The following is an 18015-nucleotide window of genomic DNA, read 5'->3' as shown; positions in this document are numbered from 1 at the left end:
ATCAAGGACTACCCGTGATGTGGAAATTGTTCTCTTTTTCTCAACAATATAAGGCAGAAAAGGAAGAAAAAGAAGAGGGGAAATTAGCATCTTTGGTGAAATTCAACTATAACTGGAGTCACGAAAGAGATAAAACTTTGGTAGTCTGAAGATCTGAAGATTGTTCACTCTGGGAAGTCTGAAAATGATGCATAATATGGTAATATTCCACAAATGGCTACTCTGTTTGCCTGCTTTGAAAAGTCCCACGACTGGTAGATGAGAGAACAGTGAATGCTTGACAATAGGGCACAGAGGTTGCTGGACTGTCACCTTAGCAATAGCAATAGCAATAGCAGTTAGACTTATAAACCGCTTCATAGGGCTTTCAGCCCTCTCTAAGCGGTTTACAGAGTCAGCATATTGCCCCCAACAACAATCTGGGTCCTCATTTTACCCACCTCGGAAGGATGGAAGGCTGAGTCAACCCTGAGCTGGTGAGATTTGAACAGTCAGCTGAAGTAGCCTGCAGTGCTGCATTTAACCACTGCGCTACCTTGGCTCATCTTGGTCCCATTCTTTCTTCAGTTGAGGTCCTACAAACGATGAAATGGCGGAAGACCATCCAAGTAAAGTTAAAGATAAGGTTTGGTTACTAGCTAGCAGGGAAAGTAGTTGAAGTCATGTAGTTTTAAAAAGTGGAAATGTAAATACAGCTCAGCAGGTAGGATTCTGAACACTTTTCAACAGAAGATTCAGTTTTCAACAAAAAATTCTGACAATTTTCAACAGTGTTATAAGTCATCCACCATGACTACATGTACAAGCTGTAACTCTTCATGCTCTTAAATCAGAAACATAATATGTGAAAGGCTCTTCCGTTTTTCATTTCTTGGCACACAAGCTTTCTGCAACTCATCATAGATAATAGGATAGGATAGGATAGGATAGGATAGGATAGGATAAATAAATAAATAAAACAGAGTTGGAGGGGACCTTGGAGGTCTTCTAGTCCAACCCCCTGCTTAAACAGGAAAAACCCTACACCATTTCAGACAGATGGTTATCCAATTTCTTCTTTAAAACTTCAATTGTTGGAGCATTTATAACTTCTGAAGGCAAGCTGTTCCACTGATTAATTGTTCTAATGGTCAGGAAATTTCTCCTCAGTTCTAAGTTGCTTCTCTCCTTGATTACTTTCCACCCATTGCTTCTTGTCCTACCCTCAGGTGTTTTGGAGAATAGCTTGACTTCTTTGTGGCAACCCCTGTGATACTGGAGCACTGCTATCATGTCATCCCCTTTTTATCAAACTAGACATACCCAATTCCTATGACCGTTCTTCATATGTTTTGGCCTCCAGTCCCCTAATTGTCTCCATTGCTCTTCTCTGCACTGTTTCTAGAATCCCCACATCTTTTTTACATTGTGGCGACCAAAACTGGATAATGCTTGTTTGATTGTTTACTTTACAATTGCATGCTGCTTAATCCCAAAAGCTCTGTGCAGCTAACAATCCCATCCTAAAATTAAATAACACCCACAAAACCAAAACGGGGGAAAGATAATAATTCCAAAAATACATAAAATAAATGTATCAAAAACTGGAGCCTTGGTGGCAAGCAAAAAAAAAAAAAAGATTGGGCAAGTCAAACAACATTGGGCCATTCCCAATTATGTTGGACTGAATTTTGAAAAGTCTACTTCCCTTTAGCCTGTGGTTTAGAGGATTAAAGAAGAAAATGGAAAGGGGGGAGAAATAAAGAACCTCTTGCACGTATACATCCGTGGAAATGCCAACAAGGAAGGGAAAAAAAGATATCAAGCTGTGCTTCCTGATAATATTTTGAAATTCTGACACTTGAACAGAAATACTTCAGAAACAAGGAGAAAAAAGCAGACGACGCCATAAAATGAGTCACCTGGAATTTTATATGTCACTGTTCACTCTCAGACTTATATAAGCCGGGGGTTCTTGAGCTACAAGACATTGAGAGCTAAAGAGTTGCTTCTTGAAAGATAGTTTGGAAGCTCTATCATGAATCACTTGATAATCATCTTGGGCACTTTGATGCTGTGGCCATGCAGCATTGCCAAGCCACTTATCAAAACCCAGTCTGCACTATTCTACACCAAGGACCAGAAATTCGTTCAGGTATGTAAGCACCCTGATCTTATCTCTGATGCCATAAGAAATTCAGAATGGCTCTGCCACTGACTTTGGGTTTCCATGTTGAGAATGTATCATGGGATAAATGTTGCTTATTAAGAGTACATGATTCTTTTTACAGGTGCAGTCAATACATTCAATATTCAACATATTCAAGAACTATGCAAGAAAAAGAAAGATCTACCCTAAACTACATCTGTATTGAGGGTTTAACTGGCTGTGCAATGAGCTAAAAAAAATTCTTTCACACCCTGACCTATTGTTAGGGTTTTTCTTAATAACGATACAGATATAAAGACTCTTATTTTTTTTCTCACACTACACTGTTTTATTGTATCATATTAAGCTATTGTATTCTACTTTCCTCCTAATACTGTAAGTCTAAAACTGTTCTATTTCTATTTTTAATCCATACATTTATAGAATAGAATAACAGAGTTGGAAGGGACCAGGGAGGTCTTCTAGTCCAACCTCCTGCCTAGGCAGGAAACCCTACACCACTTCAGACAAATGGTTATCCAACATCTTCTTAAAAACTTTCAGTGTTGGAGCCTTCACAACTTCTGGAGGCAAGTTGTTCCACTGATTAATTGTTCTCACTGTCAGGAAACCTTAGTTCTCCTTATGTTTTGGTGTTTTACATCCTTCTACATTCCTATTCCTATGTTAGCCCAATCTTTTCTTAACTTTTTTTAACTTTAAAACTTTTCCTTGAGATTGTAGTCATTTTAGGTTCATTTGCATGTGAAAAACTTTTCTCTTCTTTATATATAAATGGGATTTTCTCTTTTCCCCCAGCACTCATCAGTCCTCTGTTTCAGGAACTGGTTTGTAGAACTCTATAGGAAGTGGGCTTGCTTGTTTTTTCGGACTCTGGTGGGACTCTTTTCCTCCGTGTCTCTCAGCTCAGATTCTCAGAGGTTTTGCAGCTCCAAAAATTGTGGTTTTGTCTAGCTGTCTGAAGACTACAGTACTGCTGTGCCTGCTTGATTGAGTTTCCCACATCTCTGCTTTGAATGAATGAATGAATGAATGAATGAATGAATGAATGAATGAATGAATGAATGCTTTATTTGGCAAAGTGTGATTAGAATAGAATAGAATAACAGAGTTGGAAGGTACATTGGAGGTCTTCTAGTCCAACCCCCTGCTTAGGCAGGAAACCCTACACCACTTCAGACAAATGATTATCCAATCTCTTCTTAAAGACTTCCAGTGTTGGAGCATTCATAATTTCTGGAGGCAAGCTGTTCCACTAATTTATTGTTCTAATTGTTAGGAAATTTCTCCTTAGTTCTAAGTTGCTTCTCTCCTTGATTAGTTTCCACCCATTGCTTCTTGTCCTGTCCTCAGGTGTTTTGGAGAATAGCTTGACTCCCTCTTCTTTGTAGCAGCCCCTGAGATATCGGAAAACTGCTATCATGTCTCCCCTGGTCCTTCTTTTCATTGAACTAGGCATACAAGAAATTTGTCTCTGGTGCAGAAGCTCTCAACCTACATGCAAAACAACAGAGCAATAATCATAAAAATGATAATAATAACATCAATAGGATTGGGGAGTAAACAAGATAATAGGAAGGATAAATAACAATACTACAGCCAGACTACATGAATAAATACACATAGACATTAGACAGCACTGTGAAAATTAGGCGTTCATCAGAGTGATAGCACAAAAGAAAAAAAAACTGTCCCTATGTCTAGTTGTTTTGCAATGCCCTATAGGGCCATCCCAAGGGAATGAATTGAAAAAGTTTGTGTCCAGGATGTGATGGGTCTGCAGATATCTTGTCAGCCCTTCTGACCTACGCAATATACAGGTCTTCTATGGAAGGCAAACTGGTTGCAATTTTGCTTTCTGTTTATTTTGTTCTTTGTTTCTGCAAATTGATAAGAAACATAAATAAAATAAACTGTGCTCGAGCACTTTTTTTTATTTAACATGCAACCATGCCACCTCATTATTCATTCTGATCTCCCCTGAATCAATTTGTTGCTTCCTCAGGAAAACTGTGCACTGGATACATGCAATTCTGGGCCCAGGAATGGGTTTCAAATCCCAGAAATGACTGTGACTCACAAGTTGTTCCTACAAGGAGACAAATCACCCTCTATCTCTAGCTTCATTTCCGTTTTATGATGCCAAGGGAGGAGGGATCCTTTTGTTACTGCAGTGCATTGAAATCAATACCTTTCGTCAATCTACTAGGGGGTAATCAGATCTGTTGATTCTGCTATCTGCTGATCCTATTCTTACTAGCCTCCTCCTTCCTCCTCCTCCCTTTTTAACCCTCAAATATATGCAGTTTCTTGCTCACCTTTCAAAGCTTAAACAACTTTTAATCCAGGAAAACGTTTTCCCAAATGAACCTGCTCACCATCAAACTCTAACTTCGAAAACAGATTAGGGAAGCTGCAACACTGAATTATTTGTTTTTGGCCTGAAGAAACCCAGAAATAATGTCATCCCATTTGAACAAGAATGTACCAAGCAACCATGATTCTATTTTCTGGCAAGTTTCACTGTGTGTTGGGGAGGGAGAGAAAATGAAGTGTATTCATTTATCAAGAAAGCAAACAAGCAAGGAAGGTCATAATTGTTCACAGCATTGATTGTCACTTACAAAAGCCTAGCTCTGCCTTCTTTAGTGATGCCATAGTGCAGGAGTCCTCAAAATTTTTAAACAGGGGGCCGATTCACGGACCCTCAGACTGTTGGTGGACCGGACTGGCTGGGTGGGTGTGGCTAGGGGGGTCATGTGACTGGGTGGGTGTGGCCAATTTAGCAGTCCTTTTTCCATTTGTCCTTGCTGTACTTGCCCCATCCCTACTCATCCACCGGCCCTGGATCACATGGCTGTGAAAAACACCCTGAAAGGCTGTTTTTAAAGCGTTTTTAAAGACTTTTAAAGCACTCCTTTACAAGCAGGCAGTTGCTTTTCAAGCCAGCAGCAGCCCCTCCGCTACTCATCCACCAGCCCTGGATCACGTGGCTACATTGGCGAGATCACCCCTCAATCAGCTGGATCCTCCCCCTCACTCTTCGGCCTTACCTTTGGCAGCAGTGGTGTGATCAGAAGTGCAGCTCAATCGGTTGAATCCAGGGGTGGGTTCCTGCCAGTTCTAAGCTCTTCTATAGAAGAGGTTCCACAAATCTACAGTGCTGTTTAGAACCGGTTCCAGCTCCCTCCCCCCGCCCGTCCGCACATCATCAAGATGAAGAGCGAGAGGAGGAGTTCTGGGAGTTGAAGTCCACAAGTCTTAAAGCTGTCAAGTTTGAACACCCCTGGGATTTTTTTCCTAAAGAGTTAGGGGTGCAAGGGTCGTGTAACTTGACAGCTTTAAGACTTGCATGCTTCAAATGCCAGAGTTTCTGAGCCAACATTTTGGTTGCTAAGCAAGAGCATTATTAAGTGAGTTTCACCACATTTTACAAGTTGGCCACGCCCACCCAGTTACAATTGCCAGCAAGCCACTCCCACAAAGCAGGCCACACTTACAGAAGAGGTTCTAAAAAATTTTGAAACCCACCACTGGTTGAATCCCACCACTCTGCGGGCTGGATACTTTGCATTGGCGGGCTGTATCCGGCCCATGGCCCATAGTTTGAGGATCTATGCCATAGTGTCTACACTAGTGCTTGTAGTCCTAAACTACCAATAATAATAATAAGAATGTTCAAAAGTAGATTGAAGAATGAATGAATGGATGGGCAAAGACATAAAGAGTATGGTCACCAATACACACATGTATTTATATCATTATTTGATATGTTTAGTAGTACAATAAGTGTTCTAATTCCTTCCATTCTTGGTTAATATGCAGGCTTACCTTGATCGGTTTTTCCCACCAATTGGTAAATTAAACAAGCAAACCTTAGAAGAACGGATCAAAATCATGCAAAAGTTCTTCCATTTGACTATAAGTGGTAAGATAGATACCGAAACCATGAAAGTAATGGAACAGCCCAGGTGTGGAGTTCCAGATGTCTTGCAATATAGCACATTTCCAGGAGGACCAAAATGGAATAAAAATATATTGACTTACAGGTAAGTTATATTTCTCTTTGATTTCTAAGAAAGAGAAGGAAAACGGAAAAAGTCTACTTTCTAATGATATGTATTGTATTACTCAATTGTATTACTCAATCCATTACTCAAAGGATTAACAACTACACCCCTGACATGCCAAAAACCCAGGTGGACAGCGCCATAGAAAAAGCTCTAAAAGTATGGAGTGATGTGACTCCCCTACAGTTTAGAAAAACCACTGGAACTGCTGATATTGAAATTCGTTTCGCAAGTAGAGGTAAGCTTAGCTCACCTTGTTTATTCTTATATATTAATTCTTATTTACAGTTTATATTTCACATATCTGCCAATGCATGGGTGTTGACACCCCTCTACAGTAGGCTAGTTCAAGAAACAGACCCAATATTTGTTGTTGTTGAATGTTATTTATTGTAGGAACATAGAATAACAAAATCTTGAAAACCAATCAAAGTTCATCTCTGGCCTATTTTATATTAAACAACTAATTCCCACAACACTGTCATATTACCTACTAAGACTACATTACTATTATTTTTCTCTTCCTTCCTATTACCTATCTCTTATGACTATCGACCAATGACTTATCATAATATTATTATCACTTAATAAAAGTATTATCACTTATGACTATCCACTTATGACTTCAACCATGTTGCTTGTATCTTTAAAATTTATATTGTTTTATTTGTTTATTTGTGTTTTGAAGGGCAATATATGTTTTAACATAAATAAATAAAACTAGGGGGGGGAGAAACATTTTTCTTATAAGAGGTATTAATTTGTATACCACACAGATTTTCTCTATGAGAGAGATGGGCAGTTTCTAAATATGATGTGTAAAATAAATAAAATTAATTGACATTAGCTAAGCTTAACACTTCAAATAACATCAAAGTGTAGTCCATTGTTTTATTTAATTAAAACTAGGTCCCGCATATACCAATGAAGCCTACACATGTACAAAAGTTGCAAAGCCAAAGACTGCTAAATTTTTCAAAATGCATATGTTTTGCTCCAAATGGAAGATAAAATGGGGCCATTTCAAGTAGTTTGCTTTGAACATTTCAGGAGTCTTAAGTTCAAAGATTGGCTAGTTCTTTTTATAAGATGCATTTTGCTTGGTTTTATTCTTTTTTTTAATTTCTTTTGGGTTAGTTCCATTATTAGCCAAGACAAGATGATGGCGTAAGGATAAAAATAGGTGAGGGTGAGGGAAAGGGGAAGTACAATTAGAAAGAAATGCTGGTTAACACAGCAAACCTTAAATTGCCTGAGTCATGCAGATATAAACGTTTGTACATAAATGGTGTATTCATGAGAATTATTCAGAAGTATCTGAACTACTTGCTCAGTAAGTGTACTTGCATTTTTTTAAAAAAACTGCATTATATTATAAATTATAAATTATAATTCATGGGGTTTGACCATATTGTATATCGACATTAGGCAAATGCAAAGGTGTGGTTTGTGTATTTATGCACAATGTTTTTGACATTTTCAGGCCATAAAAGACTGGTCTATTTTCTGAAAAGACTTAATGAACTTAAGTGTATATATTCTTCATGGTTATGTTTTTATTAAACTTTAAAGCTGCATGTTATATACAAGGATAAGCTATGGGCAAATTTTCAGGCCACTAGCCAGGAAAATGTAATTGTGGCTACTGTTTGTGGTATGTACATAAAGTGAATCAAGCTGTGTATTTCCTGGGTTTCCATAGCCGTTTATATAGATAATTTGGAAAATATGCTTCAATTGGCACCTAACAGAACTTTTAAAATCAAATAAAAACCCAGGAATTAGGCAGAGAATTCTTAGTTCTCTACGTAACGTAGGCGGGGCAGTTAATCAATGCAGGAGGACCAGTTGATCAGTTAATGTTTGTCTTTCTGACAATAGCTTCTCTCTCCCAGGTAGAGAGTTGTATATTTGTTTAATTGCTTTTTAATTAATAAAAAATGAAAAAGAAGAAAAGAGCAAAACCAAAGGTAATAGCAAAGCAAATTAACAAGCAGTCCCTACTTGGAATTTACACATTATTTTAAATGGCTAGAAATCCCTGGTATTGCTGATAACACTTTGATTCTTTTCCATTTAGAACATGGTGACAATATTCCTTTTGATGGAAGAGGGAGCGTCCTGGCACATGCTTTTGCTCCTGGATCAGGTCTAGGTGGTGATGCTCACTTTGATGAGGATGAGACCTGGTCAGATGTCAATAAAGGTTTGCTATAAGAATATGCACACCAGAGCTCTGCTATGCAATTTATATACCTACCTCACTTTCATTGGCCACATCAAGTGTTGCATGGAAATAAGAAAGTATATAAATTTATATAAATCCCAAATTTCAGCTGATTCTCTTTTAATTGCGACTGGGAGCGCTTTTGCTAAGTGACATATTAGGGTGCCAACTTACCAGGGTACCAGCTGCTGTCATTCAGCAAGGCCTGCAGTGTTCTGTTACAACATTACAGCACCCTGCAGTCATATGGCCACCATTTAGGAATTCCTGCTGGCTTCCCCATTGTCTTTGCATGTCAAAAGCCATTAATGAGGATGGCAAATGGGACTTACGTGTCTGCTAGGACATGGCAATGTTCTAATTGCAGGCCGCTTGCCAAGTGCCTGAATTGCAGCTGTAGGGATGCTACAATGACTGCAATTCAGAGGAACTGCCATGTCTCCTGTGTAACTTCAATTGGTCACTGAAATGAGTGGTCATTCAACAAGGACTACCGGCATTGCACTGTTTATAAATGACGAATCCATGGAGTTCAGGGCTGCCAAATGTCAAAGCAACCAGTTGCTTAAAAAGATAAAATCTATTCCTTTCATGTAAGGAAACTCAAGGTTTAACTCTGACTGATCCTTTTTACAATGGAAAATTACTACCATTATATCTATGGAGATTCTCAGTCATCCAAACGATGGGCTGCTTTTTTCAAGAGGCACTTGGACTTGCTTGTTTTCCAGATGTTTCAAAGAATGCAAATGTGCAGCTGTGTGCAAGGAGTATAAATCCTTCCATTCCCCACCATCCAATCAGAGCTGAAGAAGCTTCTTGGATGAGAAGTGAAATGTCTTCAAAGAAAAACAAGAAAGTTCAGTTGCCTCTTGAAAAAAGTACCTTTGGGACACTAACTTTAGAGTTTTAATACATATTGTCATATGTGCGTATTACATAAACATTTGTCCCATGACCATAAGTGGAGCATATTTTTCGCACTGTAAGACCTACTTTCCCTCCCCCCCCAAAAAATGGGTGGAAATGTCGGTGTGTCTTATAGAGCAAATGTTATGGCAGCGGGAGGGGGGGGTGGTGAGATGACAGTGTTCACCGCCATTGCCAGGGAATGCTGGAGCCTTCGCTGCCGAGAAGGCTGCTGCCACTAGCTATTGCTGCCCATTTGCCATGCCCATTTGCTGCCGCTTGTTCACTGTTGCCCATTCGCCACCGATTGGCGGTGGCGAACAGGCAGTGGCAAAAAGGGAGCGACAATCAGCAGTGAATGGCAGTGGCACGGGTGGCAGTAAACCGGCGACAGCGAAAGGCAGCAGCAATCCCTGCCACCTAGAACAGCTGATTGGTGGTATTCCAGGAGGCCAATCCAATTGCCAATCAGATGCTCAGCAGCGAAGGCTCCAGTGTCCCCTGGTGGCAGCAGCTCAGCTCAGTTGACCAGTGGTTGGCACAATGGAGTGGAGCCCTGATGAGCCACGTGCTGGGATTGCGATAATGTGCTGAAGCTGACCAGGCTGTTTGCTGTTTGCTGCAAGGACCCTAGCCAGATGAATATCGGATGGATGCTGGGAGGCAGAAGCAAATTTTGTTTTCTTGTTTTCCTCCCCAAAACTAATGTGCGTCTTATAGTGCGAAAAATATGGTACTTTTATTTACTCTTCCATATTCCTTAAAGCCCAACTCGTGCAACCTCTTGCAGCTTTCTTGACATAACTGGTTGTATATGCACATCTCTGAAAAACTAATACTTATAATTCACGTACTCATTTTCTGTGTTTTAGAAATAAATCTCTTTCTTGTTGCTGCCCATGAATTTGGGCATTCCCTGGGGCTAGCTCACTCTAATGTTCCTGGAGCTTTGATGTATCCGACCTACTCCTACGTGAATCCAAACTCATTTCGTCTTCCAAACGATGATCGCCGAGGGATTCAGAGTTTATATGGTAACTTCACTGAGAAACCCTGTTTAGAATTATGCAAAGATAAATATAATTCTTCCACTTAACAATTCAGTGTCTAGCATAAACTAAAAAAAAAAACCAAAATGGTTTTATCCACAATCTACAAAACCAGTGGTATATTTCAGAGTCAGATTTAGCTCTTTCTTTAGAGATATTTTCAGGGGTGAGTTTCTGCCAGTTCTAACCTCTTCTATAGAAGAGGTTCCACAAATCTACCATGCCATTTAGAACCGGTTCCAGCTCCCACCCCCGCCTGTCCGCACCATGCTTGCCCTGCCCACTGCTCACTGATTGGCTAGCTCACCAATCTCCCCACCCACCTCTTAAGAGTCCTATATAAACCTTAAAGTCTTAAAGCTGTTGTTTGAACACCCCTGGGGTTTTTTTTCTAAAGGGTTGGGGTTGCAAGGGTCTTGTAACTTGACAGCTTTAAGACTTGCATACCTAAATGCCAGAGTTCCTGAGCCAACATGACTGGAGGAGGAATTCTGGGAGTTGAAGTCTACAAGTCTTAAAGCTGTCAAGTTTGAACACCCCTGGGTTTTTTCCCTAAAGGGTTAGGGGTGCAAGGGTCTTGTAACTTGACAGCTTTAAGACTTGCATGCTTCAAATGCCAGTTTCTGAGCCAACATTTTGGTTGCTAAGCAAAAGCATTGTTAAGTGAGTTTCACTACTTCACCACTGAGTTTATAAGTTGGCCACACCCACTTAGTCACATGGCTGGCAAGCCACTCCCACCCAGTCACATGGCTGGCAAGCCACTCCCACCCGGTCACATGGCCAGCAAGCCACTCCCACAAAGCAGGCCACACCCACAGAAGAGGTTCTACAAATTTTTGAAACCTACCACTGGATATTTCCATCGATTCAGCAATTAATCCCGTCAGGAAAGCCTATGGAATGTGTTATTTGATAGGAAGAAAATCATTAGGAGTTATAATGTAAACCATCCTAGCTCTAAAATGGATAATTTAGTGGCAATAACATAGTATAAATCATCCTAAGACTATAGAAATATCATTGTATCGGATATTATCAGACTGAATTCTGGATTTCCTGAAAAGATATTGGCCAGATGTGAAAATTGATCTAAAGCATGAACAGTGGCTTTGGGGTTTATTTCATTTCAAAACTATAGAGTCTATCAGGTATGGATTTATCACTGACATTCATAGGTTCTGCATTTCTAAAGATTTTTAAGAAAGGTCTGGTTAGCTATCTCTTGCAGATGGTTTCATTGGTTTGCCTGCATATTGCAGATAGATGGATTAGATCAGGGGTGTCAAACTCGATTTCATTGAGGGCTGCATCAGGGTTGTGTTTGACCTCAAGGGAGGGGAGAGGGGCATGGCCAGCTCCACATCACTTATGTTGGCACCAGCGCTTTACCAGCGAAAACGGGCTCCCAAGCAGAGGCACCGTGTGCCAGGCCTTTGCTGTTTCTGGGCCACCCCACAGGCCAGATCTAAGCACCCCGTGGGCCGGATCCGACCCCCGAGCCTTGAATTTTACACCCCTGGATTAGATGATCCTTGTAGTCTTCCAATTCTAATACTCGTTTAATAGGCAAGAATATGTTAAATGGAGATATAGTCTATTTTTTAAAAAACCCATAATGTCTATTGTAACAAGCTATCTCCCCTGCTAGGCAACCTGTTAAACTGAGATTATATCAGTGATAGAAGGAGAAGGGATGAAATACAAATAAGGAAGAACGTGTGTTTGTGTGCGTGTCTGTGTGTGTGTGTGTTTGTGTGTGTGTGTGCGTGCGTGCGTGCGTGTGTGTGTGTGTCTCTCTCTCTGTGTTGGGGTAACATCAGTCTAATTAGGATTTATTTAGACTGTCCTTGTGTTGGGGGAAGCCAATATTATTTGTAACACCTTCGTTCCCATTTTGTTCCATTTCTGAGGTAATCTATTTGAGTGTGTTCTTACTTCCTTTTTGTTCCTATTTCATTCATCCAGGAAGGAGGAGGAATGGTGGAAAAAAATAGAACAGCCCATTTAGTTCTCCTTCAATGGAAGTCCGAGATTGAACAGCTGTCTGTCTGTCTGAGATTTTCTACTGATCCCTGCACTGAACAGGGGATTGAACTGGATGACCTCAAGGCTATCTTCTAACTCTGTGATCCCATGATTTTTACCTATAAAAACTCACAAGGATTCATGCAATTTTGAAGAAAGAATTGTGAATGACAATATTATGAACTGTAATAATAAATACTGAATGAATTCTTCTAATTGTGTTTTCAAAGCAACTTACTTTTCCATTTGTTTAAAAAGCATATAGTTTCTGAAACGAAGGGTTGTTGAGCAAGAAAAAGTTCTGAGTTATAGAATTTCCTTCGAGTTTATTTAGGTACCAGTTTTCTGTGAGTTACATTGAATATTTTCAGTTTTCTGTCATTCCCAAACTTTAGGAATAAGCCTATATGTATTACTATCTGATAACCTGGAATTGCCCTGGTATTTATTTATGCTAATCCATATATTTGTCCTCAAAAATAATCCCAACCAAATATAATTTCTAATGTTGGATTTCCCCCCTTACCAGTGGGAGCCCCCTTCTGAAGTACTGTGAAGCCATTACCATGGCAACTCCACTGTGCTGTACAGTAGAAGCCATTTTGTGTCAGTATAGTAGAAGCCATTTTAAGGCACAACAGGCTGTATCTTAACAGAACACACACACTGAGGGGTGTTAGGGGTGTCTTACCCCCCACAGTACTTGTTTCCAGAGAGTAAGTCATTTGTGTACCAAGTTTGGTTGAAATTGCTCGAGGCATTGCAGAGTTATGTTGGAACACACACACACACATAAAAAACCCATATATATATATATATATGTGTGTGTGTGTGTGTGTGTGTGTGTGTGTGTGTGTGTGTGTGTGTGTGTGTGTGTGTATATGTATATGTATATGTATATGTATATATGTAGGGTTTTCTCCCGAGTAAAATTGGAGATGTCTTGTTTATATGTATATATATGTACTGCATAGCTGATCTGGATGTCAAAAATCTTGATTTGGCCTTTTTTGCCATAGAAAAGTGATGGAAAGACAACTTTAGAGATTTTAATAGCAATGTCCTTGCTACTTAATTTTTCTCTATTTATTTCTTCTAATATTTAGCATCAAGTATTGAAAAGGATTAGTGTTAGATTGACACTGATAAAGCAGTGCCAACTTTGCACCTGTTCTGGGGACTTGTTGAAATATTTTGGTTTACAAAAGGATTACTAATTTCCCTGTTTCCTGGTGATGAAATCATTATCCAGTTTCAAAACTTTTATTGTTTTACATCCTGACATCCTGTTCTGAAATCTATAATGCGCATAAACTGTAATAAATAAGTAAATATTAGGTTGAAAGAACAACAAGAAAAATAATACATAAAAGGAACAGTGGAACTAGTAAACATTTTTGCTAAGCCAGGATTCGGGAGGCAGATTTTCTTTATCCAAGTTTAACAAGTTGAAATCAATTCTTATTTCATTTCTGGGCCTCAGCAAAATTCAATTCCCAACCTCTTTTGAGAATTCACTCTTCACATGCTGTGAACAGTGATACCTTGACAACAACATACAGACACAAGGACATGTAATGCTGGCATACAGTGGTGGGTTTCAAAAATTTTTAGAACCTATTCTGTAGGTGTGACCTATTTTGTGGGCATGACCAACTTGTAAAATGTGGTGAAACTCATTTAACAACGCTCTTGCTTAGCAACCAAAATTTTCGGCTCAATTGTGATCATAAGTTCTCTTTCTGTTACTTTATTTCCTTCCTTCTTTCCTTGTTTCTTTCTTGTGTCTCTCTCCTCCACTTACTTACTTACTTCTTGTATGTCTCTCTCTCCCTCTTTCTTTCCCTCTTTCTTTTCTTCCTTCCTTTCTCTTTCTTCCTTCCATCTTTCTTTCTTGTGTCTCTCTCTCCCCCACTTTCTTTCTTCCTTCCTTCCTTCTTTCTTGTGTGTCTCTCTCCAACTTTCTTTCTCTTTGCTTCTTTCTCTTTCTTTCTTTCTTTCTCTTTCTATCTGTCTCTCTCTTTTTCTCTCTCTTTTTCTCTCTCTTTCTCTCTCTCTTCCGCTGGCGGGGCGATTCGCGGCTGGGATGTTTCAAGGCTGGAACGTTTCGTGGCTGGGAATACTGCTGTACCTGATAGCCTGCTTCTGTCCATACCTGTCTCCCTACAACTACACGCAATCTGGGGATCTTCAGGACTCTCGCAGCCGGATCCCTGGACATGCCTACCAGTTGATAGTTGGCCCAACGCTGAAAATATTACATCCTGTCTCACAACAACAATTCAAAATTATGAAATAACAGACTATAAAGAAATATATATCACCCTTCTAAACATCTAGCTTGTCTGCTCAAACATTATCATCTATATGTCTGTCTGTCTATCTATCTAGCTACGTATCATTTATCTATCATCTATCAATCAATCTTTCATCTATCTTTCATCTATTTATCATCTGTTAACTATTTTTTGTGTTTTTCTCATTGGAGTTCCTTTTTTCTTAATATTACTCTGGATCCAGATAGGCTGGACTATTTCTAGAGCTCTGGAACAGAAATCCAGTTTGGATTAGATTCTCTCTTCATGTCTTTATTTTAGCAAACATATTTCAAGATAGAATCTTAAGTGCCACATACCTTCATTACTATTCTGAATATTTCATCTGCATCGTAAAACTGAAATGTCAATATCTAGAAAAGTTAATTCCAAGGATTTCAAAAGAAAAAGGACCCTAAATTGATCCTGTCAAAACCAAACCCAGTAATATACAACAATAGAAAGTTTGCCTTTACTTCCTAAAAGGAAATAACTTATTACCTCTTGGTTTGTCTATATCTTGAATAAGGCAAACATTCTTTTCATGAATGGAAGTTATCAGAATGATCCTCTGACATGCATTTCTATGTCTTCATTAGTGGCTGCAAAATATATACAAGGTAGAATATTTATTTATACTAATTATCAGGAAATTTTACATAACTACATATCAGTAGAATAATAGTCATGTTTGCATTACCTCTTGCCTAGCTGTGATGCAGCTACATATAATATCAAAGGAGGGAAGAAAAGAGAAGGGGGGGGAGGAAAAAGAATAAGAGGAGGAGGAGGAAGAGGGAGGAGGAGGAGGAGGAGTAAAGGGCTGATAAAAGAAATCTCTTGGCTGCTCTTTTAAAAGCAGAACAGCCTCCAAAGGACCAGATTCCACAACCTGGAAGGCGCAGATTCTTCTCAAATCTCATCCTGCCATCTAGTGGGCAAAGCTGTTCAGAAACAGATAAGCAGAGATTTTCCCTGAGTTTTCAGAGTAGGCAACTCATGAAGGAAAAAAGAAATTTTAGAGCCATGTGCACTTCTGACGCTACTCACTCTCGTCCTACCAACTTTATTTAGTTATTTACATTTACTATGTTGCCACAATCCAAATCAATTATCTTAAAAGTATTGATATGCAGGCATTGATATGCCTGCATATCAATACTTTTGTAGCCAGTAAATTTAAGAAAACATGCCTGCATATCAATACAAATATATAATGTGTTCATTACAACTGATTCCATCCACCCATCCATCCTTTTCTCCAGATGTTTTTCCTTTTATTTGATACATACAAATGCAGCCCTATAAAATAGGTTGTGCTGTGAGTGAACAACACAAAGTCACCCAATGAGAGTAGAGTAGAGTAGAGTAGAGTAGAGTAGAGTAGAGTAGAGTAGAGTAGAATAGAATAGAATAGAATAGAATAGAATAGAATAGAATAGAATAGAATAGAATAGAATAGAATAGAATAGAATAGAATAGAATATTATTTTTTTATAAAATAATTTTTTATTTTTCATTTTCAAAACAAACATGACACATAAAATCTTCTTCCTTTACATACTGTAGAAAGTGTTTCAGTTGGTTACAAAAGGCTTTTGTGTATCTCTTCCACCGTCATCAAGTATAGTTCATATTAACTCAAGTATTTTAACTCCAATGTTTATATATGTTACCATCATCATACCTCCAGTTTTATTTGACTATCATTGTTTAGACATCCTTCATCATAAAATATACCAAAATTTAATACATAACCACAAACTGGCATTTCATTTATTTCTAAGATCCTCCAATAGTACTAAGTCCTTATATCCTAGCTAAACATCCATAATATTTAGTAACAAAATTTTCCAATCCTCCTTTTCAAAGAATAGAATATTCTTTATTGGCCAAGTGTGTTTGGATTATCAAGGAATTTGTCTCCGGTGCATAAGCTCTCAGTGTATAAACTCTGAGTTGGTTGGTTGGTTGGTTGGTTGGTTGGTTGGTTTCTTGATTGTACACCTTTCTTAATTACAGGATTTTGGGTGGCTAACAATGCTTAAAATCATAATAAAAGCAAAATTACAAAACGATAAATAACATAAATGGCAACTTGGGGGAAAACAACCCACACTAATTAATATAACCAAATAGGCTCTAAAGGGCCCCAAGCTAGGCAACAACCCAGGTCTTCAAGGCCTTATAGAAGGTTCAGAGCAAATCTGATCTCCAGGGGACTCATGTTCCAGAGAGTAGATGCCATGACCAAAAAAAAAACCAGCGCTCTCTTCGTTACTTCCTCCAGATGACACTCCTTGATTAACAGGACTCAGAGCATGCATCTCCTGACAGATATAACAGGACAATATATACAATCAGGGAGAGACAGTTCCATGCTTGAGGATGTAGCTGGATCCTCCAGTCTTATTCTTAACACCAGTTAAATATGAGCCAGCAGTGTGCAGCGGCAGCCAAAAAAACCAATGCAATCCTAAATTGCATTAACAGAGGGATACAATCAAGATCAAATGAGGTACTAATACCACTCTATGAAACCCTAGTAAGACCACATGTAGAGTATTGCATTCAGTTTTGGTCACCACACTGTAAAAAAAAAGTTGAGATTCTAGAAAAAGGGCAGAGAAGAGCAACCAGGATGATTAGGGGACTGGAGGCTAAAATATATGAAGAACGGTTGCAGGAACTGGGCATGGCTAGTCTAGTGAAGAGAAGGACCTGGGGAGATATGGCTCCAATATTTGAGGAGCTGCCACAGAGAGAAAGGGGTTGACCTATTTTCCAAGGCACCTGAAGGCCAGACAATTGAACAATGGATGGAAACTGACCAAGGAGAGATTCAACTGGAAAGAAATTGCCTGACAGTGAGAACAATCAACCGATGGAAGAGTTTGCCTTCAGAAATTGTGTGAGCTTTATCACTGGAGGCTTTCAAGAAGAGATTGGACTGCCATTTGTCAGAAATGGTGTAGGGTCTCCTGCTTGGGAGGTTAGACTAGATGACCTACAAGATCACTTCCAAGTCTGTTAATCTTTTAACACCTTCTTTTAATACCCAAACCTTTTTTAATAACATGTTCCCAAGACAATGCTCACCATTTGGGGAAACTATATTTGTCTGCACTTAATGACCATATAACTCACTTAACGACTGCTATAGAAATGGTTGTAAAATTGCTCCAGTCATGCGATGACTCACCTATAATGACTGCATCATTAGTGACCAAAATTCTAGTCCCAACCAGAGGACTGTACATTTTAGTTT

General features: G+C 39.1%; 1 protein-coding gene across 1 annotated transcript; it reads left to right on the top strand.

Annotated features, from left to right (window-relative positions):
- The first annotated feature begins 1860 nt into the window (after window positions 1-1860).
- LOC148044301 (macrophage metalloelastase-like) lies at window positions 1861-12647 on the top strand. The gene is made up of 6 exons (XM_087721144.1): window positions 1861-2134; window positions 5975-6198; window positions 6312-6457; window positions 8300-8425; window positions 10228-10389; window positions 12373-12647. The coding sequence occupies exons 1-6, from the start codon at window positions 2018-2020 to the stop codon at window positions 12399-12401; spliced, it is 804 nt and encodes a 267-aa protein (XP_087577270.1). The 5' UTR covers window positions 1861-2017; the 3' UTR covers window positions 12402-12647.
- Window positions 12648-18015: the final 5368 nt, after the last annotated feature.

This window comes from Thamnophis sirtalis, unplaced genomic scaffold (assembly GCF_051295495.1).
Source record: "Thamnophis sirtalis isolate CommonGarterSnake01/CBP01778 unplaced genomic scaffold, rThaSir2_p1.2 scaffold_8, whole genome shotgun sequence".
In the NCBI taxonomy this organism is placed as follows: Eukaryota; Metazoa; Chordata; class Lepidosauria; order Squamata; family Natricidae; genus Thamnophis; species Thamnophis sirtalis.
Note: the sequence above shows the minus strand (reverse complement) of the source record. Positions and strands in the feature narration are given on the sequence as shown.